Source organism: Rhinoderma darwinii, chromosome 3, assembly GCF_050947455.1.
Source record: "Rhinoderma darwinii isolate aRhiDar2 chromosome 3, aRhiDar2.hap1, whole genome shotgun sequence".
Classification (NCBI taxonomy): Eukaryota; Metazoa; Chordata; class Amphibia; order Anura; family Rhinodermatidae; genus Rhinoderma; species Rhinoderma darwinii.
In genome coordinates, this window is record NC_134689.1 from 409,781,007 (window position 1) to 409,805,698 (window position 24,692).

At 48.0% G+C, this 24,692-nt stretch overlaps 1 protein-coding gene across 9 annotated transcripts in view; it reads left to right on the top strand.

Moving 5' to 3' along the window:
* Positions 1-24,692, top strand: part of STAG3 (STAG3 cohesin complex component) — a 165,043-nt gene that overhangs the window by 48,468 nt on the left and 91,883 nt on the right. For all 9 annotated transcript variants that reach the window (XM_075859212.1, XM_075859205.1, XM_075859204.1 and 6 more), the window contains 6 exons: positions 9,986-10,109; positions 10,187-10,285; positions 10,359-10,438; positions 21,051-21,158; positions 21,822-21,927; positions 24,258-24,363. In XM_075859212.1, coding sequence (XP_075715327.1) covers positions 9,986-10,109; positions 10,187-10,285; positions 10,359-10,438; positions 21,051-21,158; positions 21,822-21,927; positions 24,258-24,363 — 623 coding nt within the window. The remainder of the gene's footprint in view (positions 1-9,985; positions 10,110-10,186; positions 10,286-10,358; positions 10,439-21,050; positions 21,159-21,821; positions 21,928-24,257; positions 24,364-24,692) is intronic.

Genomic DNA, 24,692 nt, shown 5'->3' on the forward strand with positions numbered 1-24,692 from the left:
GATAGGATTAGATACAGTGGCTCAGAAGGCAGTATCACACATGATCGGATTAGATATAGGGCCCAGCAGACCATATCACACATGATTGGATTAGAAACACAGCTCAGCAGACAGTATCATACATGATTGGATTAGATACACAGCTCAGCAGACTGTATCACACATGATTGGATTAGATACAGGGCCCAGCTCGCTGACATTGCGTTTCCAGCGCTGGACCCAGGAAAGGTAAGAATAATAATTTTGCTTCTTTATGTGTTACTGATTATTTTTGTGTTTGTGTTTTTTTACAGGTTTGGTTGTTGGACTTCGGATTCAAGGACTTCAATGACGGCGTTTTTTTTACTCTCAATAAAATGGTTAATGAGTGTTGTGTTTTTTTACTTCAATAAAAAAAAAATTCTATGTGCTTGTATCTTTTTAAACTTTATTATCACCGCCTTAGTAATGGCCGCCGGCTGATTGACAACCTCCATTACTAAGGCGAGGCTTAATGTTAGCCGGTGCAGAGGCTACACTAACCCCCATTATTACCCCAGTACCCACCACCACCAGGCGTACTGGGAAGAGCCGGGTACGAACCAGTACCCGACCATCTGTAGTGACGGGCAGGCATCGGGGTGGCCGCAGGCTGGTAGTATTTAGGCTGGGGAAGGCCAAAAACCAGTGGCCCTTACCACCCTGGTAATGCTGCCTGCTGCTGCTATGTTGTATCTGGCTGGTTATGAAAATTGGGGGGGGACCCCACATCGTTCTTTCCAATTATTTTTTTTTAAATGACGTGGGGTCCCCCCCATTTTTCATAACCAGCCAGATACAATAAAGCAGCAGCAGCCTAGTATTACCAGGATGGGAAAGGCCACTGTATCTGGCCTTTCCCCTCCTGATAATACCAGCCTGCGGCCACTGGGTACTGGTGGTCAGGTACTGGATCGTACCCGGCTCTTCCCAGCACCCCTGGTGGCGGTGGGTACCGGGGTAATAAAGGGGGTTAGTGTTAGCCTCTGCACCGGCTAACACTAAGCCCCGCCTTAGCAATGGACGCTGTCAATCAGCCGGCGGCCATTACTAAGGTGGTAGTAATATAGTTTAAAAAAAAAAAAAACACAAAGACATAGAAAAATATGTTATTGAAATAAAAAAAAAACCACACAACCCTCATTAACCATTTTATTGATAATAAAAAGCCGTCATCGAAGTAGTCCTGGAATCCGCCGTAGTCCAACGACCGAACCTGTAAGAAAACACACAAAAAAAACAATTAGTAACACATGTGTTAGGCTTAGATACAGGGCCCATCAGACAGGATCACACATCGGCCATGTATCTAAGCCTACCATGTGATTGGCTTAGATACAGGGCCCAGCAGACAGGATCACGCATGGGCCATGTGTTTGGCTTAGATACAGGGCCCAGCAGACAGGATCACGCATGGGCCATGTATATAAGCCTACCATGTGATTGGCTTAGATACAGGGCCCAGCAGACAGGATCACACAATCTGTGATCCTGTCTCATGGGCCCAGTCCCTAAACATTGATGGCCTATCCACAGGATAGGCCATCAATAGCTGATGTGTCTCTCGGGACCCGCAAATCAGCTGTTTTGAAGGGGCCGCAGCACTCGTACGAGAGCTGCTTCCCCTTCATTTCACTACTCGCCCACACTGTGAATCGCCGACACGGATTCACAGTGTGACCGGAAAGAAGGGGAGCAGCTCTCGTACGAGTGCTGCGGCCCCTTCAAAACAGCTGATTGGTGGGTCCCGGGAGTCGGACCCCGCCAGTCAGGGCTAACCTTACCTTCCTCTTAGGCCGTGGCAGGAGTTCTGTCGTCTCGATGCTGTGCGCGGCGCATAGCGCTATGACGTCATGCGCTGCGCACAGCGCTTGACGTCAGGACCTCCGCTGCCATCCGGAACCAGGAAGGTAAGTAAAGTATGTTACTATAGTAACGGGCCCGCGGCCCAAGTTACTATAGTAACTTTTTATTGATGTGGTGCGGGGGGCCGTGGGCCCCCCTGGCTTCGGGGCCCGGTCGCAATTGCGACTGCTGCGACCCCTATAGCTACGCCAGTGGTAGGAGAGGTGTATGCTGCAGGAGAGGTGTATATGCTGTAGGAGAGGTGTGTGCTGTAGGAGAGGTGTGTGCTGTAGGAGAGGTGTGTGCTGCAGGAGAGGTGTATGCTGCAGGAGAGGTGTGTGCTGCAGGAGAGGAGTGTGCTGTAGGAGAGGAGTGTGCTGCAGGAGAGGTGTGTGCTGCAGGAGAGGTGTGTGCTGCAGGAGAGGTGTGTGCTGCAGGAGAGGTGTGTGCTGCAGGAGAGGTGTGTGCTGCAGGAGAGGTGTGTGCTGCAGGAGAGGTGTGTGCTGCAGGAGAGGCGTGTGCTGCAGGAGAGGCGTGTGCTGCAGGAGAGGTGTATATGCTGCAGGAGAGGTGTGTGCTGTAGGAGAGGTGTGTGCTGTAGGAGAGGTGTATATGCTGCAGGAGAGGCGTGTGCTGCAGGAGAGGCGTATGCTGCAGGAGAGGCGTGTGCTGCAGGAGAGGTGTATATGCTGTAGGAGAGGTGTATATACTGTAGGAGAGGTGTATATGCTGTAGGAGAGGTGTATATACTGTAGGAGAGGTGTGTGCTGTAGGAGAGGCGTGTGCTGCAGGAGAGGTGTGTGCTGCAGGAGAGGTGTGTGCTGCAGGAGAGGCGTGTGCTGCAGGAGAGGCGTGTGCTGCAGGAGAGGCGTGTGCTGCAGGAGAGGCGTATGCTGCAGGAGAGGCGTATACTGTAGGAGAGGTGTGTGTGCTGTAGGAGAGGTGTATATACTGTAGGAGAGGTGTGCTGTAGGAGAGGTGTATACTGTAGGAGAGGCGTATGCTGCAGGAGAGGCGTATGCTGCAGGAGAGGCGTGTGCTGCAGGAGAGGCGTGTGCTGCAGGAGAGGCGTGTGCTGCAGGAGAGGCGTGTGCTGCAGGAGAGGTGTGTGCTGTAGGAGAGGTGTATGCTGCAGGAGTGGTGTATGCTGTAGGAGAGGTGTGTGCTGCAGGAGAGGTGTGTGCTGCAGGAGAGGTGTGTGCTGCAGGAGAGGCGTGTGCTGCAGGAGAGGTGTGTGCTGTAGGAGAGGTGTATGCTGCAGGAGTGGTGTATGCTGTAGGAGAGGCGTGTGCTGTAGGAGAGGTGTATGCTGCAGGAGTGGTGTGTGCTGTAGGGGAGGTGTGTGCTGTAGGAGAGGTGTGTGCTGCAGGAGAGGTGTGTGCTGTAGGAGAGGTGTATGCTGTAGGAGAGGTGTATATACTGTAGGAGAGGTGTATATACTGTAGGAGAGGTGTATATACTGTAGGAGAGGTGTGTGCTGTAGGAGAGGTGTATATACTGCAGGAGAGGTGTGTGCTGTAGGAGAGGTGTGTGCTGCAGGAGAGGTGTGTGCTGTAGGAGAGGTGTATGCTGTAGGAGAGGTGTGTGCTGCAGGAGAGGTGTGTGCTGCAGGAGAGGTGTATGCTGCAGGAGTGGTGTATACTGCAGGAGAGGTGTGTGCTGTAGGAGAGGTGTATGCTGCAGGAGTGGTGTATACTGTAGGAGAGGTGTGTGCTGCAGGAGAGGTGTGTGCTGCAGGAGAGGTGTGTGCTGCAGGAGAGGTGTATGCTGCAGGAGTGGTGTATGCTGCAGGAGAGGTGTGTGCTGTAGGAGAGGTGTGTGCTGCAGGAGAGGTGTGTGCTGCAGGAGAGGTGTGTGCTGCAGGAGAGGTGTGTGCTGCAGGAGAGGTGTGTGCTGTAGGAGAGGTGTGTGCTGTAGGAGAGGTGTGTGCTGTAGGAGAGGTGTGTGCTGTAGGAGAGGTGTATATACTGTAGGAGAGGTGTGCTGTAGGAGAGGTGTATGCTGTAGGAGAGGTGTATGCTGCAGGAGAGGTGTATGCTGCAGGAGTGGTGTATGCTGCAGGAGAGGTGTATGCTGTAGGAGAGGTGTGTGCTGTAGGAGAGGTGTGTGCTGTAGGAGAGGTGTGTGCTGTAGGAGAGGTGTGTGCTGTAGGAGAGGTGTATGCTGTAGGAGAGGTGTATGCTGTAGGAGAGGTGTATGCTGCAGGAGAGGTGTGTATGCTGCAGGAGAGGTGTGTGCTGTAGGAGAGGTGTGTGCTGTAGGAGAGGTGTATGCTGTAGGAGAGGTGTGTGCTGTAGGAGAGGTGTGTGCTGTAGGAGTGGTGTATGCTGTAGGAGAGGTGTGTGCTGTAGGAGAGGTGTGTGCTGTAGGAGAGGTGTGTGCTGTAGGAGAGGTGTATGCTGTAGGAGAGGTGTATGCTGTAGGAGAGGTGTATATACTGCAGGAGAGGTTTGTGCTGTAGGAGAGGTGTATGCTGCAGGAGAGGTGTGTATTCTGTAGGAGAGGTGTATGCTGTAGGAGAGGTGTATGCTGCAGGAGTGGTGTGTGCTGCAGGAGAGGTGTATGCTGTAGGAGAGGTGTGTGCTGTAGGAGAGGTGTATGCTGTAGGAGAGGTGTATGCTGTAGGAGAGGTGTATATGCTGTAGGAGAGGTGTATGCTGTAGGAGAGGTGTATATGCTGCAGTAGTGGTGTGTGCTGTAGGAGAGGTGTGTGCTGTAGGAGAGGTGTGTGCTGTAGGAGAGGTGTGTGCTGCAGGAGAGGTGTGTGCTGCAGGAGAGGTGTGTGCTGCAGGAGAGGTGTGTGCTGCAGGAGAGGTGTGTGCTGCAGGAGAGGTGTGTGCTGCAGGAGAGGTGTGTGCTGTAGGAGAGGTGTGTGCTGTAGGAGAGGTGTGTGCTGTAGGAGAGGTGTGTGCTGTAGGAGAGGTGTGTGCTGTAGGAGAGGTGTGTGCTGCAGGAGAGGTGTGTGCTGCAGGAGAGGTGTATATGCTGCAGGAGAGGTGTGTGCTGCAGGAGAGGTGTGTGCTGTAGGAGAGGTGTATGCTGTAGGAGAGGTGTGTGCTGTAGGAGAGGTGTATATACTGTAGGAGAGGTGTGTGCTGTAGGAGAGGTGTGTATGCTGTAGGAGAGGTGTGTGCTGTAGGAGAGGTGTATGCTGTAGGAGAGGTGTGTGCTGCAGGAGAGGTGTATGCTGTAGGAGAGGTGTATGCTGTAGGAGAGGTGTATATACTGTAGGAGAGGTGTGCTGTAGGAGAGGTGTATATGCTGCAGGAGAGGTGTGTGCTGTAGGAGAGGTGTATGCTGCAGGAGAGGTGTGTGCTGTAGGAGAGGTGTATGCTGCAGGAGTGGTGTATACTGTAGGAGAGGTGTATGCTGTAGGAGAGGTGTGTGCTGTAGGAGAGGTGTGTGCTGTAGGAGAGGTGTGTATGCTGTAGGAGAGGTGTATGCTGTAGGAGAGGTGTATGCTGCAGGAGAGGTGTGTATGCTGTAGGAGAGGTGTATGCTGCAGGAGAGGTGTGTGCTGTAGGAGAGGTGTGTGCTGCAGGAGAGGTGTGTGCTGCAGGAGAGGTGTGTGCTGTAGGAGTGGTGTATGCTGTAGGAGAGGTGTATATGCTGCAGTAGTGGTGTGTGCTGTAGGAGAGGTGTGTGCTGTAGGAGAGGTGTGTGCTGCAGGAGAGGTGTGTGCTGCAGGAGAGGTGTGTGCTGCAGGAGAGGTGTGTGCTGCAGGAGAGGTGTGTGCTGCAGGAGAGGTGTGTGCTGCAGGAGAGGTGTGTGCTGTAGGAGAGGTGTGTGCTGTAGGAGAGGTGTGTGCTGCAGGAGAGGTGTGTGCTGTAGGAGAGGTGTATGCTGTAGGAGAGGTGTGTGCTGCAGGAGAGGTGTGTGCTGCAGGAGAGGTGTGTGCTGCAGGAGAGGTGTGTGCTGTAGGAGAGGTGTGTGCTGTAGGAGAGGTGTATATACTGTAGGAGAGGTGTGTGCTGTAGGAGAGGTGTATATGCTGTAGGAGAGGTGTATATGCTGCAGGAGAGGTTTGTGCTGCAGGAGAGGTGTATGCTGTAGGAGAGGTGTGTGCTGTAGGAGAGGCGTGTGCTGTAGGAGAGGCGTGTGCTGCAGGAGAGGTGTATATGCTGTAGGAGAGGTGTATGCTGCAGGAGAGGTGTATGCTGCAGGAGAGGTGTGTGCTGTAGGAGAGGTGTGTGCTGTAGGAGAGGTGTGTGCTGTAGGAGAGGTGTGTGCTGTAGGAGAGGTGTGTGCTGTAGGAGAGGTGTGTGCTGTAGGAGAGGTGTGTGCTGTAGGAGAGGTGTGTGCTGCAGGAGAGGTGTATATACTGTAGGAGAGGTGTGTGCTGTAGGAGAGGTGTATATACTGTAGGAGAGGTGTGTGCTGTAGGAGAGGCGTATGCTGCAGGAGAGGTGTATATGCTGTAGGAGAGGTGTGTGCTGTAGGAGAGGTGTGTGCTGTAGGAGAGGTGTATATACTGTAGGAGAGGTGTGTGCTGTAGGAGAGGCGTATGCTGCAGGAGAGGTGTATATGCTGTAGGAGAGGTGTATGCTGCAGGAGAGGTGTATGCTGCAGGAGAGGTGTATATACTGTAGGAGAGGTGTGTGCTGTAGGAGAGGTGTGTGCTGTAGGAGAGGTGTGTGCTGTAGGAGAGGTGTGTGCTGCAGGAGAGGTGTATATACTGTAGGAGAGGTGTGTGCTGTAGGAGAGGTGTATATACTGTAGGAGAGGTGTGTGCTGTAGGAGAGGCGTATGCTGTAGGAGAGGTGTATGCTGTAGGAGAGGTGTATGCTGCAGGAGAGGTGTATATGCTGTAGGAGAGGTGTGTGCTGTAGGAGAGGTGTGTGCTGTAGGAGAGGTGTGTATGCTGTAGGAGAGGTGTGTATGCTGTAGGAGAGGTGTATATGCTGCAGGAGAGGTGTGTATGCTGTAGGAGAGGTGTATATGCTGTAGGAGAGGTGTATATACTGTAGGAGAGGTGTGTGCTGTAGGAGTGGTGTATGCTGTAGGAGAGGTGTGTGCTTTAGGAGAGGTGTGTGCTGTAGGAGAGGCGTATGCTGTAGGAGAGGCGTGTGCTGCAGGAGAGGTGTGTGCTGTAGGAGAGGTGTGTGCTGTAGGAGAGGTGTATATGCTGTAGGAGAGGTGTATATACTGTAGGAGAGGTGTGTGCTGTAGGAGAGGTGTGTGCTGTAGGAGAGGTGTATATGCTGTAGGAGAGGTGTATATACTGTAGGAGAGGTGTGTGCTGCAGGAGAGGTGTGTGCTGTAGGAGAGGTGTGTATGCTGTAGGAGAGGTTTGTGCTGTAGGAGTGGTGTATGCTGTAGGAGAGGTGTGTGCTGTAGGAGAGGTGTGTGCTGTAGGAGAGGTGTATGCTGTAGGAGAGGTGTGTGCTGTAGGAGAGGTGTGTGCTGTAGGAGAGGTGTATGCTGTAGGAGTGGTGTGTGCTGCAGGAGAGGTGTGTGCTGTAGGAGAGGTGTGTGCTGTAGGAGAGGTGTGTGCTGCAGGAGAGGTGTGTGCTGTAGGAGAGGTGTGTGCTGTAGGAGAGGTGTATGCTGCAGGAGAGGTGTGTGCTGCAGGAGAGGTGTGTGCTGTAGGAGAGGTGTGTGCTGTAGGAGAGGTGTATGCTGCAGGAGAGGTGTATGCTGCAGGAGAGGTGTGTGCTGTAGGAGAGGTGTATATACTGTAGGAGAGGTATATGCTGTAGGAGAGGTGTGTGCTGTAGGAGAGGTGTGTGCTGTAGGAGAGGTGTGTGCTGTAGGAGAGGTGTGTGCTGTAGGAGAGGTGTGTGCTGTAGGAGAGGTGTGTGCTGTAGGAGAGGTGTGTGCTGTAGGAGAGGTGTGTGCTGTAGGAGAGGTGTATATACTGTAGGAGAGGTATATGCTGTAGGAGAGGAGTGTGCTGTAGGAGAGGTGTGTGCTGTAGGAGAGGTGTGTGCTGTAGGAGAGGTGTATGCTGCAGGAGAGGTGTGTGCTGCAGGAGAGGTGTGTGCTGTAGGAGAGGTGTGTGCTGTAGGAGAGGTGTATGCTGTAGGAGAGGTGTATTCTGTAGGAGAGGTGTGTGCTGCAGGAGAGGTGTATACTGTAGGAGAGGTGTGTGCTGTAGGAGAGGTGTGTGCTGTAGGAGAGGTGTGTGCTGCAGGAGAGGTGTGTGCTGTAGGAGAGGTGTATACTGTAGGAGAGGTGTGTGCTGTAGGAGAGGTGTGTGCTGTAGGAGAGGTGTGTGCTGTAGGAGAGGTGTGTGCTGTAGGAGAGGTGTGTGCTGTAGGAGAGGTGTGTATGCTGTAGGAGAGGTGTGTGCTGTAGGAGAGGTGTGTGCTGCAGGAGAGGTGTGTGCTGTAGGAGAGGTGTGTGCTGTAGGAGAGGTGTGTGCTGTAGGAGAGGTGTGTGCTGTAGGAGAGGTGTGTGCTGTAGGAGAGGTGTGTGCTGTAGGAGAGGTGTGTGCTGTAGGAGAGGTGTGTGCTGTAGGAGAGGTGTGTGCTGTAGGAGAGGTGTATGCTGTAGGAGAGGTGTGTGCTGTAGGAGAGGTGTGTGCTGTAGGAGAGGTGTGTGCTGTAGGAGAGGTGTGTGCTGTAGGAGAGGTGTGTGCTGCAGGAGAGGTGTATATACTGTAGGAGAGGTGTGTGCTGCAGGAGAGGTGTGTGCTGCAGGAGAGGTGTGTGCTGTAGGAGAGGTGTGTGCTGTAGGAGAGGTGTATATGCTGTAGGAGAGGTGTGTGCTGTAGGAGAGGTGTGTGCTGTAGGAGAGGTGTGTGCTGTAGGAGAGGTGTGTGCTGCAGGAGAGGTGTGTGCTGTAGGAGAGGTGTATGCTGTAGGAGAGGTGTGTGCGCTGTAGGAGAGGTGTATGCTGCAGGAGAGGTGTGTATGCTGTAGGAGAGGTGTGTGCTGTAGGAGAGGTGTGTGCTGTAGGAGAGGTGTGTGCTGTAGGAGAGGTGTGTGCTGTAGGAGAGGTGTGCTGTAGGAGAGGTGTGTGCTGCAGGAGAGGTGTGTGCTGTAGGAGAGGTGTGTGCTGTAGGAGAGGTGTGTGCTGTAGGAGAGGTGTGCTGTAGGAGAGGTGTGTGCTGCAGGAGAGGTGTATGCTGCAGGAGAGGTGTGTATGCTGTAGGAGAGGTGTGTGCTGTAGGAGAGGTGTGTGCTGTAGGAGAGGTGTGTGCTGTAGGAGAGGTGTGTGCTGCAGGAGAGGTGTGTGCTGTAGGAGAGGTGTATATGCTGTAGGAGAGGTGTATATGCTGTAGGAGAGGTGTGTGCTGCAGGAGAGGTGTGTGCTGTAGGAGAGGTGTATATGCTGTAGGAGAGGTGTATATGCTGTAGGAGAGGTGTATGCTGCAGGAGAGGTGTATATACTGTAGGAGAGGTGTGTGCTGTAGGAGTGGCCAACACTTTTGCTTTATTGTCTGGGTCACGGCTCCTCGTGGTAACAGCAAATTGTGTCCCCCCAATGGACTAGACGAGAAAAGGATTTCACGGTGAGTGTTAAAAAAAAAATCCTATATTTTTTTTGTTGCCACTTTCCAAGACCGATTTTAGCATCTTCTTTTTCTGGTCACTGAGCTGTAGGAGGGCTGTCTGTCTGCAGGACGTCTTCTAGTGTCCTCTAGTGTATACAAGTCCTTTGTGATTATCTTTTATTCCTGTTTGTGGTCTGCGAAATAAACAGAAAAAGCGGTTCTGGCGTGGCTTTTATTTATTTTTTTGGGCATTTACTATGCGGGAAAAATAACATGCATGTTGTAATACAGGTCGCTACGGATGCGGGGATACTAACGTGTGTTTTTTTTTTTTTTTTTTTAACGTGAGGGAAAATTTTATTATTTTTTTTTCTGTAAAATCACTTGGCGGGGTTTTCTCATAAGAGACATTTCTGACATAGCGAGCTACGCGGTTTACATAACTCACGATCCTATAACCTTTTTCATGGTCGGAATTCACCTCATTCAGCCGCAACACAGAGCGGTTGAATGGGGTTTAGGGGGCCTGCTTGAGCTCGGGCTGGATTGCAGCTGGAGTTGCGATTCCAGTTTTGTTTTAAAGCCTAAATCGCGGCTCTAGTTCCGTTCTAGCTGGAGCATTTAGTGACTGTCCCCTCTGATCTCACACTGCTCCAATCCTTTTTCCTGCTTGTTTATACATAGTGATATTCATCCCGACATCCGTGCCCTCTGTATGGAAGAACTTGGCACTTGGATAACCACATACCCCCAGTCCTTCCTGAATGACAGCTATTTGAAGTACCTCGGGTGGATGCTGCACGATAAGGTGAACATTCGATGTCTATAAATCAATGTAACCTAAACCCGTTAATAAATAATTGTTTACTTTGGATGTTTTTGCAGCAGGGACATGTCCGGTTACAGTGTTTGCGAAGCCTACATGAACTTTACATTCTTCCCCAGTGGGCAGGAAAGTTGGAGCTTTTTACCAACCGGTTTAAGGTGAGGTCCATATATTCCTATGTGATACAGACTGAGGTGGTTGTGTGTGTGTAATCCGAATCTCCTATCACAGAACAGGATGGTGTCCATGGCCCTAGACAAAGAGCATCTGGTCTCCGCAAAAGCAATACAACTGCTGGTGCTCCTCTACAAGTGAGTAATAAATGCCAGGCGATGGACAGATGCCCAGGGAACGCATTTTGGCAGATAATTATGTTTTACATTTAGGGTATGTTCACACCGCTTATTTTCTGTTCCGACGGGCCGTTTTTTTACGCGGCCGTTTTGAATATGCATTTCTTTGAGACCTTTTCGGAGCGGTTTTTCATTGACTCTATACAAAAACCGCTCCAAAAAACGGCCGTGATAAAACGCGAGTTGCTAAAAAAAAAACCAGCTGAAAATCAGGAGCTCTGTTCCCTTGAAAACAGCTCCGTATTTTCAGACGTTTTTTGCTAAGTGTGTGAACATAGCCTTACTCTGAAAGTGTTTCTCTATTATGGGGTTCCCCAACCAGTGGGTTGGGGAGCCACATGTGGCCCTTGGTCCCCCCGCACGTAGCTTCTCAGCTGTTGGCTGCTCTAGATACTATTGTATGCTGTTGGCACCAAGGATGTCATAGTATTAACCCCTTCCCGACATTTGCCGTATACGCCGAATGTTTGGGCCCGGCTCAGAAGCTGAGCCGGTTCCTTCCATCACCAGATCTCAGCTGTATCTTACAGCTGACATCCGGCTGTAACGGCGGGGACCGAAATTAGCTTCGATCCCCGCCATTAACCCCTTAAGTGCAGCGCTCAAACGCGATCGCTGCACTTAAGGTGTTTGCAGCTCATCGGAACCCCAGTAATGAAATTGCCGGGGTTCCGGTGGTTGCAATGGCAACCGGAGGCCTAATACTGGCCTCCCGGTCTGCCTAGCACCGAAGCCGGTCAAGATCCGCCCGGCGGCGGAGCCTGATCGGCTTCCGTAGCTGCCGGCAAGATTGCGCCGGGTCAGGAGCTGATGCGGCGTCATCAGCGGTGGAAGTCAGCTGTACTGTACAGCTGACATCCACCTGTAACGGCAGGAACCGGAGCTAGCTCTGATCCCTGCCATTAACCCCTTCGATGCAGCAATCGAAAGCGATTGCTGCATCGTAGCGGTTACTAGCAGATCGCCAGCCCTGACAGGCAATCAGGACTGGCGACTGCTGTTATGGCAACAGGAGACACAATGGTCTCCTGCTCTGCCATTACGGCAGCCGATTTAGGCCCCGCCGGGAGGCGAAGCCTAATCGGCTTGCTGTCAGTGAATGACTGACAGATCGAATACATTGCACTACATAGGTAGTGCAATGTATTAGAAAAAAAAAAATCTGACCGTTGGACCTTCAAGTCCCCTAGTGGGACTTGAGAAAAAGTGTAAAAAAAAAGTGCAAAAAATAAGTTTCAAGTAATCAAATAAAACACAATCCCCCTTTTACTCTTATCAAGTCCTTTATTATTGAAAAATAATAATAAACCATATGTATTTGTTATCGCCGCGACCGTAACGACCTGAGGTATCAAAATATTGTATTATTTATTGCACGCGGTGAACAGCGTAAAAAAAACCCGTAAAAAACGTTACCAGAGTATCTGTTTTCTGGTCTCTTTGCCCTACAAATATTAGAATAAAAAGTGATCAAAAAGTCTCACGTATCCAAAAATGGTACCTATAAAAACTATAGCTCGTCCCGCAAAAAACAAGCCCTCATACAGCTCCGTCGACAAAAAAATTAAAAAGTTATGGTTCTCACAACTTGGCGACAGAAAAAATACATTCTTTTTACAAAAATAATTTTATTGTGCAAAAAGTTGTAAAACAGAAAAAAGTGCTATAAATTAGGTATGACCGGAATCGTACTGACCCGCAGAATAACGTGAACATGTAGTTTATAATGCGTGGTGAACGCTGTATAAAAAAAAACGAAAAAAGCTGTGCCAGAATTGCGTTTTTTTGTTTACCTGGCATCCCAAAAAATAGGATAAAAGGTGATCAAAAAGTCGCATGTACCCCAAAATGGTACCAATAATAACTACAGCTCGTCCCGCAACAAACCAGCCCTCATACCGCTACGTCTATGAAAAATAAAATTAGTTATGGCTCCAATAAGTCAGGAAATAAAAAAATATGCAGTTGTGCCCGAGGGGAACATTTCTTCTGTTTGAAGAGGCGATTTATCAAGGACCTAAAATTAGGGAACCAGGAAAGGGAGGGCCCAAACATATCCGCTGGAAGCGACGGTGCCCGTATTATACCAGGACAACACTTCCTAGCAAAATTCCCCAAACTACAAAGGCGCGGCGGAGTGTGGATCAAAAGGGGGATAATAAAGGACGCCATATATCAGTGCGACACCGGCCTGTGCAGAAAGGATTGCTTCACAGCGTAACACACATCTATGGATTATTTAATTATTTTTTTTTACCCCATTATTATACCACCTGACTATGCCCCTTATATACTCCGCCCGCCTTACATATGCCCCCACATTATAAATGGAAATACCAGCAATACTCAAACAAATATAGTACCAAGCAAAATCCGCTCTCCAAAAGCCAAATGGTGCTCCCTCGGCTCTGAACCCTACAATGTGCCCAAACAGCAGTTTCCTTCCACATATATGGCACTGTCATACCCGGGAGAACCCTTTTAACAATTTTTGGGGTGTGTGTCTCCAGCGTCATAAGCTTGGCATGACATATTTGCCACTGAATGGCATATCTAGGGAAAAATATAAATTTTTAATTTGCACCTTCCACAGCGCATTCATTTATGGAAAAGACCTGTGGGGTGAAAATGCTCACTACACCCCTTAATAAATGCCTTGAGGGGTGCAGTTTCCAAATGGGGTCACTTCCCAGGGGTTTCTTTTTATTATTTCACATCTGAGCCTCTGCAGTTGTGAACCAATACTTTGTAAATCGCCAAATTAGGCCTCAATTTTACATGGTACGCTTTCAATCCTGAGCCTGGTCGAATGTCCAGGCAAGAGATTAGGGCCACATGTAGGGTGTTTCTAAAACCAGGAAACCCAGCATAATAATTAGAGAGCTGTCTTGTTATGGTGGCACAAGCCGGGCACCACATATTGGCATATCTATGGAAAAAAATCCCATTTTCACTCTGCAACATCGAGTGCACACCAATTTCTGCCAATCACCTGCAGGGTTAAAATGATTACTACACCCCTTGGTAAATGCATTGAGGGGTGTAGTTTCCAAAATGGGGTCACTTCTGGGGGGTTTCCACTGTTTTGGGCCCACAGGCGCCCAGAAACCAATCCAGCAACATCTGCACTCCAAATGGCGGTCCTTCCCTTCTGAGCCCTGCCGTGTGCCCAAACAGCAGTTTATGACCACATATGGGGTATTGCCGTACTCGGGAGAAATTGCTTTACAAATGTTGGGTTCTTTTTTTTTCCTTTATTTGTTGCGAAAATGAAAAATTTTGCGCTAAAGCTACGTCTTATTGAAGAAAAAGGATTGTTTTTATTTTCACTTCCCAATTCTAATAAATTCTATGAAACATCTGTGGGGTCAAAATGCTTACTACACCCCTAGATGAATTCCTCAAGAGGTGTAGTTTCCTAAATGGAGTCACTTTTTGGCGTTTTTATTGTTTTGTCCCCTCAGGGGCTTTGAAATGTGACATGGCCTCCGCAAACCATTCCTGCTCAATGTGATCTCAAAAAGCCAAATAGCGCTCCATCCCTTCTAAGCCCTGCCGTGTGTCCAAATATCCGTTTATTACCACATGTGGGGTATTGTTTTACTCGGGAGAAATTGCTTTACAAATTTTGCGGTGCTTTTTCTCCTTCAGTCTTTGTGGAAATGAGAAAAAATTAGCTAAACCTACATTTTCTTTGAAAAAATTTAGATTATCATTTTCACAGCCTACTTCCAATAATTTATCCAAAATACCTGTGGGGTCAAAACGCTCACTATACCCCTAGATAATTTCCTCAATGGGTGTAGTTTCCGAAATGGGGTCACTTGTGGGGGGTTTCCACTGTTTTGTCCCCTCAGGGGCTTTGTAAATGTGACATGGCCTCCGCAAACCATTCCTGCTAAATGTGATCTCCAAAAGCCAAATAGCGCTCCATCCCTTCTAAGCCCTGCCGTGTGTCCAAATATCCATTTATTACCACATGTGGGGTAGTGTTTTACCCGGGAGAAGTTGCTTTACAAATTTTACGGTGCTTTTTCTCCTTTAGTCCTTGTGGAAATGAGAAAAAAAATCGCTAAACCTACATTTTCTTTGAAGAAATGTTGATTTTAATTTTCACGGCCTACTTCCAATAATTTCTGTAAAAGACCTGTGCGGTCAAAATGCTCACTATACCCCTAGATAATTTCCTTGAGGTGTCTAGTTTCCCAGATGGGGTCACTTTTGGGGGATTTTTACTGTTTTGTCACTGCAAGAGCCCTTCAAACCTGACATGGTGCCTAAAATTTATTCTAACAAAAATAAGGCCCCAAAATCCACCAGGTGCTCCTTTGCCTCTGAGGCCGGTGCTTCATTCCAGTAGCATGCTAGGGCCACATGTGGGATATTTCCTAAAACTGCAGAAACTGGGCAATAAATATTGAGTTGCATTTCTCTGGTAAAACCTTCTGTGTTATAAAAAAAATTGTATTAAAAATTTATTTCTGCAAAAAAATATGAAATTTGTAAATTTCACCTCTACTTTGCTTTAATTCCTGTGACATGTGTAAAGTGTTAAGACATTTTCTAAATGCTGTTTTGAATACTTTGAGGGGTGAAGTTTTTAAAATAGGGTGACTTTTTGGGGGTTTCTAATATATAAGGCCCTCAAAGCCACTTCACAACTGAACTGGCCCCCGTAAAAATGGCCTTTTGAAATTTTCTTGAAAATGTGAGAAATTGCTGCTAAAGTTCTAAGCCTTGTGATGTCATAGAAAAATAAAAGGACGTTCAAAAAACGATGCCAATCTAAAGTAGACATATGGGGGATGTTAATTAGCAACAATTGTGTGTGTTATAACTGCCTGTCTTACAAGCAGATACATTTAAATTGAGAAAAATGCTAATTTTGTGCAATTTTTCGCTAATTTTTGGTGTTTTTCACAATTAAATACTGAACATATCGAGCAAATTTTGCCAGTAACATAAAGTCCAATGTGTCACGAGAAAACAATCTCAGAATCGCTTGGATAGGTGAAAGCATTCCGGAGTTATTACCACATAAAGTGACACATGTCAGATTTGAAAAATGAGGCTCGGTCAGGAAGGTCAAAAGTGGCCAAATAGGGAAGGGGTTAAAGGGAATGTGTTGCTAGAATTTTTTTTTTTTTAGTTAAACAGTTAGTGTATAAGTGATTAAACATTGTTCTAATTTTTTATTTTTTTTCCACGAGTCAGGAAAAATTATAAATTAGATTCTAATTTATAACATTTCCCAGTGCTGGTCACTAGATGGAGCAATTGCCAAAATTGCAGCATTGGCATGTGGTAAAGCAACCACATTGCTTTATGCTGCAAAATTTGAGAAAACACACTCGCTCTAGTGAGCTCTCAGAATCCCCCCCTCCTTTATCCTGGCTAGTGCCGGGAGAAACGAGGGGATTGAACGGTCAAACCTCCTACACTGTGTGTCGCCATTTTTTTAGCTAACACACAGTGTAGTAGGTTTACATACAGTAGTAAACACACAGTGAAACACGAACGTACACAGACCTAACTTACCTGCTCCTGCCGCCGCCGGTCCGTCCGCTCCGTCTGCTCCCTCCGCTCCAAGTGCACAAGTCTGGAAGCCGCGACCGGAAGTAGTATTCTTAGGCTGGGTTCACACGACCACTTTAACGTCCGTAATCGACGGACGTATTTCGGGCGGAAGTCCAGGACCGAACTCCGTGCAGAGAGCCGGGCTCCTAGCATCATAGTTATGTACGATGCTCGGAGTCCCTGCCTCTCCGTGGAACTACTGTCCTGTACTGAAAACATGATTACAGTACGGGACAGTTGTCCTGCAGAGAGGCAGGGACTCCTAGCATCGTACATAACTATGATGCTAGGAGCCCGGCTCTCTGTACTGAGTTCGGTCCTGGACTTCCGCCCGAAATACGTCCGTCGATTACGGACGTTAAAGTGGTCGTGTGAACCCAGCCTTACTGTCTGGCCGCGGCTTCCGGTCCACAAGAAAATGGCGCCGGACGTCGCTCGGCCGAAGACCTTCAATTTGGACTGTGTGGGAGCGGCGCATGCGCCGTTCCCACACAGACGGCGTACAGCATAGTGGTTGGAACGGGCCTCGTTCGAATTCACTATGGGACTGTATGTGTCGTAAAAAAAATGGCAGCCCCCATGGACAAGAAAAAGTAAAACAAACACACAAATAGATAAAAATGTTTTAATAAAACACTAAAAGCAAATTGATATAAAAAAAACTTGGTGAAAAATGATCGTTTTTCTAAATAAAAAACACTGCTGTCACCTACATTACAGCGCCGATCGCATTATGTATAAGATAGGCCACTTATAATGTGGTAACAGAGCCGCTTTAAGTAATTCCGGGTGATCCCGAAACACTTGACGATCTTCCTCAGGTAGATAATCGATCATGGAGGGTTGATGTGGAGAGCTACCGAGTTTAAGGCCCCATGCACACTAACGTATTTTTGCAGCTGCAGTTCACCCGCAAATCTTCAGGTGAATTGTGGTCCCATTCATTTCTATGGGCCCATGCACATGACTGGTTTCCACGGTCCGTGCATGGCCCAGGAGCCTGGACCGCAAAAAGAACGGACATGTCTTATTACGGCCATGTTTTGCGGTCCAGGCTCATAGAAATTAATGCACGCGGCCATGTGCACATCCTGCGATTTGTGGGCGGCTCGCGGGTGACACTCCGCGGTCGTCCGACCCGCAAGTCACTACCGTGCACACCACTACGGTTTTGCGCATGAGGCATAAGATCTTCTCTCAAAGTTTTGGCATTCCACCAAACTCTGGTAAATGATTTATGGAGTGTGATAATCTCCTCCTCCTGACAACATTTTAAATTCCACATTAGATGTTGCGGCTACATTTATACTAAAGACTGATTAATAATTGACTTCCATAAAGCCTCTCTAGTCCAATGCCATGTCATGCCCCGTGTTCTACACACAAAAAAAATACACAAAAGATAAGACTGTTTATGCTATCTTAAATGCTTTTAACGATTTATGTGGTGTATTTACTCTTAATAAAATATATTTTTGTGGTATACATAGTTATTTCTATAGTATTTTTTGGCCTTCTATACACACCCATTTGTGTTTTTGTTTTGCATATTGTGGTTTATGGGGTATGTTGCAATATTTGTGCGGTGCTAGCTGGGGGTAAAGTTTGACGATGGATTGGAACATTCCCTTATTCCTGTAGATCACCAGGAAAGAAGACTTAGGCCCCATGCCCACTTCCGTTTTTTCCTTCAGGGTGCTAGCAGTTTTTTTGACAGCTAGCCCCCTGACCCATTCATTTCAATGCGGCCATGCACACTTCACGGTTTTTGACGGTCCTCTTGTTCCGTTCTGACAACATTTCGAGCATGTCCTACTTTGGTCCGAGATTCCGTGACCGTGGGGCCCATAAAAGTCAATGGGTCCGTCAAAAAAAAAAAAACCTGAAGGCATCCGTGTGACGTCCGTGAGTCACTGTCCGTTGCCTAGCAATGGCCGGGCGGGCAGAAGTATAGAAGAGATATTGCACGGCACTAATCGGCAGCCCCTTCTCTCGATCAGTGCTGGAAAGAGAGAAGGGGCAGCACTTTCGGGCAGAGCATCCGCAGCGATAGAAAAAGCAATTCATACGTACCCTTGGCCGTTGTCTTGGTGACGTGTCCCTCTTTTGACATCCAGTCCGACCTCCCTGGATGACGCGGCAGTCCATGTGACCGCTGCAGCAGTCACATGGGATGAAACGTCATTCCAGGAGGCCGGACTGGAGGAAGAAGCGGGGAGTTCTGGGTAAGTATGAACTATTATTTTTATCTGAGTTGGGGTTTTTTAAAGGTAAGAATTGATCTATAATGTGAGAGCCGCAATAGGTAGTCACTGTCCAGGGTGCTGAAAGAGTTTCTGCCGATCAGTGCAGCCCCTTATCTCTATCCAGCACTTAAAGAGGCTCTGTCACCAGATTTTGCAACCCCTATCTCCTATTGCAGCAGATCGGCGCTGCAATGTAGATTACAGTAACGTTTTTTGTTTTTTTTTTAAAAACGAGCATTTTTGGCCAAGTTATGACCATTTTTATATTTATGCAAATGAGGCTTGCAAAAGTACAACTGGGCGTGTATTATGTGTGTACATCCTGGGCGTTTTTACTTCTTTTACTAGCTGGGCGTTGTGACTAGGAGTGTATGATGTTGACGAATCAGCATCATCCACTTCTCTTCGTTACCACCCAGCTTCTGGCAGTGCACAGACACACAGCGTGTTCTCGAGAGATCACGCTGTGACGTCACTCACAGGTCCTGCATCGTGTCGGACGAGCGAGGACACATCAGCACCAGAGGCTACAGTTGATTCTGCAGCAGCATCGGCGTTTGCAGGTAAGTCCATGTAGCTACTTACCTGCAAACGCTGATGCTGCTGCAGAATCAAATGTAGCCTCTGGTGTCGATGTGTCCTCGCTCGTCCGACACGATGCAGGACCTGGGGCAGGAAGCGAGTGACGTCACAGCGTGATCTCTGGAGAACACGGCTGTGTCTGCACTGCCAGAAGCTGGGTATTAACGAAGAGAAGTGGATGATGCTGATTCGTCAGCATCATCCGCTTCTATTCACAACGCCCAGCTAGTAAAAGAAGTAAAAACGCCCCGATGTACGCACATAATACACGACCAGTTGTACTTTTACTTTTAAACACGCCCAGTTGGACTTGAGAGAGCCTAATTTGCATAAATATAAAAATGGTCATAACTTGGCCAAAAATGCTCTTTTTAATAAAAACGTTACTGTAATCTACATTGCAGCGCCGATCTGCTGCAATAGGAGATAGAGGTTGCAAAATCTGGTGACAGAGCCTCTTTAACTCTTTCAGCAACCTGGACAGTGACTACCGCTGGATAGTGAGTACAATGTGCGGTGCGAGTACCCACGGGAACAACACTGATACAAACACGGATCCGTGGAAAACGGCCGTGAAAACGGTGATGGAAGTGTGCATGAGGCCTTACAGGATATTTCTACCAGTTTCTAAACTTGTATGATTCCAGTAATGACCACAATGAAAAATCTTCCTGGAAACCAAGCAAAGTGAGATATCTCCATAATGGACCAAAGGGGGAGGCCTGTAGAGGTCCCAGGGTTGAGAGGGATGCTGAAAAGTAGAAATTGCATGACCCTGTCACACCCTGCAAGAAGGTCTTCACCTAGAAACGGAAAGCCAGCGTTCGCAGAAAGAGAATAGAGAGTGGAGACCTGACTGCAGGAAAGACAGTCCCAGAGGTGAAGCGCACAAAGAGATGGAGACGGCGTTGCTCACACCAGCGGAAATAGGCCACCCACGTTTGGTGGTACACCTCGCCTTACACTTCTGGGCCTCTTGCTTGGACGATCTCCAGACTAGGGTTGCACTAACCCTAGAAGCGATTGAGGTGGGCGTAGAGAACCCTCAATTAAGCTGGCAGATATCTTATGAACCCAACCCCGTTGAGAGAGTCTGGAATATCCTTGGACGTACCTCTACGAAACAAGAACCACATAAAAATACAAATGATACCTTGAAAAAAGGAGCGGGAGTTCGTTTGACTGCCTGGTTTGAAAGTAAATATTTTCTCCCACAGGGCTAACCCAGAAGACTCTGAGGATCACTGAAGGGAACCCTTACGGCCACCAGTTCCAGCTTCTACCCGATGTTTGGCTGCAGTTTTAGGCTGCTGTTCTCCATCTGGAGGAGATTGGTCGCCATGGAAAGTGGCGCTGGAGCTCTTGAGGAAGACTGCGGGAGGACAGACTAACACTCCCTGGAAAAAATCTGCACAGAAGACATTTGGCAGTAAGCCTGCTGAAGAGTGTACGAGCGTCGCTACGGAGGGGAGAGCCGCCCATGAGAACAGGCGGACTGGGAAAAGTCTTGGTCTGGGCCGCCAAACGGGATTCAAACTCCCCATCCCTGGACCATAGAGAAATTGTCAGTTTTAGAGAAGAAAAGTGGGGGCTCCACAGAAACACAATTTTTCTACCGGTAGCTGTAGGAAAGCGGTGATACTGCTGGGGAAGACCACATGGGAGGATGCCAGGCTCCAATAGAAAAAAATATACCCCATGCCAGATAAATGAGCAATTTTTGATGTTTCACGGACCGAAAGGAGGGGGGGCACTCCGTTCTGGTTTTATGATACCCTTAAAAGGGGGTATGACTAGTGTGGCAGTTCACACCCAATGACCTGAAAGAGTCAAACTAAATAAAACTAAAATAAAGTGCAGCAGAGAGAAGCAGCTCATGTCTGCCTACTCCGTACAGTAGCCTGAAACCGCTTATCTCCGTGTCGGTGTGAGGGGTATGGCCTGCCTGGATGGGGCCAACATTCTTTTTCCTACCTAACGTCCGATTCCTAGTGGCAAGGGCCTATGCCCACGGTGCTGTGTCCACAATGATATAAATGAGAAATTTTAATTTTTCATCTCAAATCTAATATCACAACGTATTTTTTCTAAATAGGCAAAACATGTTCCATCGATTTACACTGAGATTTTATGTTTAATTAAATTGTCTTGTGTTATTGCCACAGGAATATGGAAAATATTTTGAGCAAAGACGACTGTGAGAGTGTTAATCCCTTGGTGTATGCAACAAATCGATCGGTAGCCGTGTCAGCGGGGGCATTTGTTTACCAAAGGTTAGTGTCAGAAGCTGCATACAGTACATGGGCCTGGTACCCAACGGGAAGATTTACCTATTTTCCTGATGAACATGATCAATTCTCACAATTACAATTCTGAATTATTTTTTTGTCAAATGGGTGATCAGCACCAAATTCCTATCCTGCAGTTTCCTCACTGCTCCATGAGTTCCCCATTCTCCCCTAACCTTTTTGTGAATGGGGAAGAGAAATCTCCTAGCGCAGGCAAAATCATGATCTCTGGCTTGAATGTGATCTGAGACCATGGCTTGAATGTGATCTGAGACCATGGCTTGAATGTGATCTGAGACCATGGCTTGAATGTGATCTGAGACCATGGCTTGAATGTGATCTGAGACCATGGCTTGAATGTGATCTGAGACCATGGCTTGAATGTGATCTGAGACCATGGCTTGAATGTGATCTGAGACCATGGCTTGAATGTGATCTGAGACCATGGCTTGAATGTGATCTGAGACCATGGCTTGAATGTGATCTGAGGCCATGGCTTGAATGTGATCTGAGACCATGGCAGTGGGATTTACTAGTTTACTTATTTTTCTTTCATGTCCCTATTTATACAGGCTCAATTCTCCTGCTAATTAAGTAATTAGATATAAACATTTCTAGCTCCAGTGTATATTCATGTTTATTTATCAGGCTATTGGACACAAGTGTAGAAGAACATACGCCCGAGCACAGCGGACGGCGCAGTTCCCACACATCGTTCTTTCATCTGTTGATTGACTTCTTCATTTCAAGCGAGGTGAGAGGTAGCAATTATTAGTTGTTTACCGCTTATGTTAAATTATCTTTGGCTAAGTTGCCATTTCACTCATTTAAGTTAGACGTACCCATTATGGCTGGTTCACAGTCCTGACGTTTACATCTGACAGTAGGTAGCAACGAAATCTCACTGTATAGTGATACAGTGGGATACGTCGCCTGACCTCCCCGGGCAGAGTGCTACTTGGAGAGCTCTGCTGGGGAAGCTACTGATGTCTTTGTCCATTTATAAACCGTTCTGTCAGGAGCTACAACGCCGGAGTTCCCCACCAGAACATCGCAAGCGCTCTGGTCGGGGACTCCGGTTCTAGGGAAGCCCTTGATGTATGGACAGTGACGTTAGGAGCTTTAATCCCGGCTAGGGTGTCGACAACGCTTTGGACAGAGATTCCGCCCCTTGAGGAGACCCTGTTGTCACTGCCAATATATAGACCGTAACGTCCGGGGGTTCTTCACTACAAAGTCCCCGGCCCGAAAATCGAAAGTGCTCTGGCTGGGGACTCCAGAACTGGAGGAACCCCTGACGTCACTGGACATAGACAGTGAAGTAAGGGGCTTCTCTGGTCCCGGAGTCTCTGACCAGAGTGCTTTCAATGCTCTGGCCAGGGACTCTGTTGAAAGCCCCTGACATCACTGTCCATATAAGGACAGTGATGTCAGGGGCTTCCCCAGGGCCAAAATCCCCAGGCCGAGCGCTACCTGATGCTCTAGTTGGGGACTCCGGCCCTGGGAAATCTTCCCGAGATACACGTTTAACGTATACCTGTGACAGGTTCCATATAGTGGTATCCATCACACACAGGCCCCATCTTAAAAAAACAACAACCTGTATACTGCGTGGTATACAATTTATTTTGTTTTGCGGGATCCCTCAGGATAAAATAGCGTAGTCTACTATGTTATTCCATCCTCCCTAAAAAAATGAATTGAGCTTTCCCGACATACACGCTAATCGTAGGGCTAGGGCACAATGTGAACAAGGCCTTAGAATGATAACGGGCAAAAATAATTAAACATCCAACTTTCTCATCCGTGTCATTGGGGAACAAAGATGACCTTGCGTATAGTTACAGATGACCTTCGGCATAGCTGCTACCAGTAGGGGGCAGACACTATGTCTCATTTATATCATAAGGGGACACCGTAACATGGGTATAGGCCCTTGCCACTAAGGGGCTGACACAAGGTAGGAAAAGTTTTGGCCTCGTCCAGGCAGGTCATACCCTTCCCACAGACACTGGTGGTATCGGTTTTAGCCTAGGGTCCTCAGTAGGCAAACATGACCTGACACTTCGGTAAGCTGCTGTTTTTATTTTAGTTGTGTTTCTTGATTTTCACTCCTCAGCTGCTGTTGGGTTGTCAGCCTGGTCACCCGTCAAGTCAATGCCCTGCGGGTGCTGGGAAACCAGGCAATCCTCTACAATGCATTTCCGCAGGACATGTACCAGTAAACCCCACTGTATGTGCAAGGAGAAAAATCTCTCCCCCCCCCCCCCCCCCCCCAATTACACGAAAAACGTACCATTTAGGAGCGGGACAGCCATTCAAAAATGGCGGCTTCTGAAGAAGTGTCCATTGCTCCTCCTGTGGCATTTTCTCCCACATACTCCAGGTACTGGCACCATTTGGGAGCTCTTCAGGGAGCTTCTTCTGAACACGGGGGACGATTCCTGGAAGTTTGCTTTACTGGTGGCCGTCACTTCCATCAGACTGGTTTCTGAACTGGCTGGCCTGTTCTGCAAGTCCCCCTATCGGTCATCCATAGGGATAAAGTGTTTTTCAGGCCTTTCCCGTCCTTCCTCCTGAAAATTGTCTCCGCCTTACGAGAAAATTGTAGTATTGTACGCGCCGTAAAATCTTTTTCTCGTTGTAAATATTGGGGACACAGATCCCTCCCTCCTTTTTTGTTTTTTGTCTCCGTCATGGGACATGTTCTTTATTGTTACATTGGTTTTCTCCTGGGACTGCGGACACGTTGCTTGATTTTTGTCTTCTGTACAAACGGATTTAGCGAGTGTCTGTGGGAGGGGTATAGTCTGCCGAGCGGAGTCGATACGTTTTCTGCCTAGTATCAGTCTCCTGGTGGCAAGGGCCTCCACCCGTGGGGCTGTTCTTCCCCCAATAAATACAATGAGAAAAAGCTAATCAGGTGAGTACAAATCCTATTATCTGTCGGGTGTCAGACTTCACACTATGTTTCTGCACAATTACTCACGCTGAACCAGTTGTAAACGTCGCACTTGTTTATAATGTGCATGGACGGCTTTACCCACGGTTTAGTGTTGCTCACCTGCCATCTCCCTCTGCCAGCTTCATGAACACGCTGCCTACCTGGTGGACAGTCTATGGGACAGCGCGTCAACTCAGTTAAGGGACTGGGAATGTCAAACCGATCTTCTCCTGATGAAGAAAACTTGTAAGTTCCTATCAACATAATGAACGCTTTCCTCCAGTTATCACTAACCAATAATGTTCACATTTATCAATAATGCTGTTCTTTCAATAAAATTGGAAAGGGTCATTGGCGAGAATTCTGGCTAATTTTTCTTAAAAAGCGCACAAATAAATCTGGTGCATTTGGAACTGTCTGAATTTCTTTTTACGTTTGCTATCAGCTGCTGTAAACCAGTCCTTCTCAACGAATCAGAAGGCAAAAAGTGAAACTCCTATTCTATAGATTCATTACACACAGAGGATCTATTTCCAGCATTTTTTTTCTTTTAATGTTGATGATTATGGGAACAG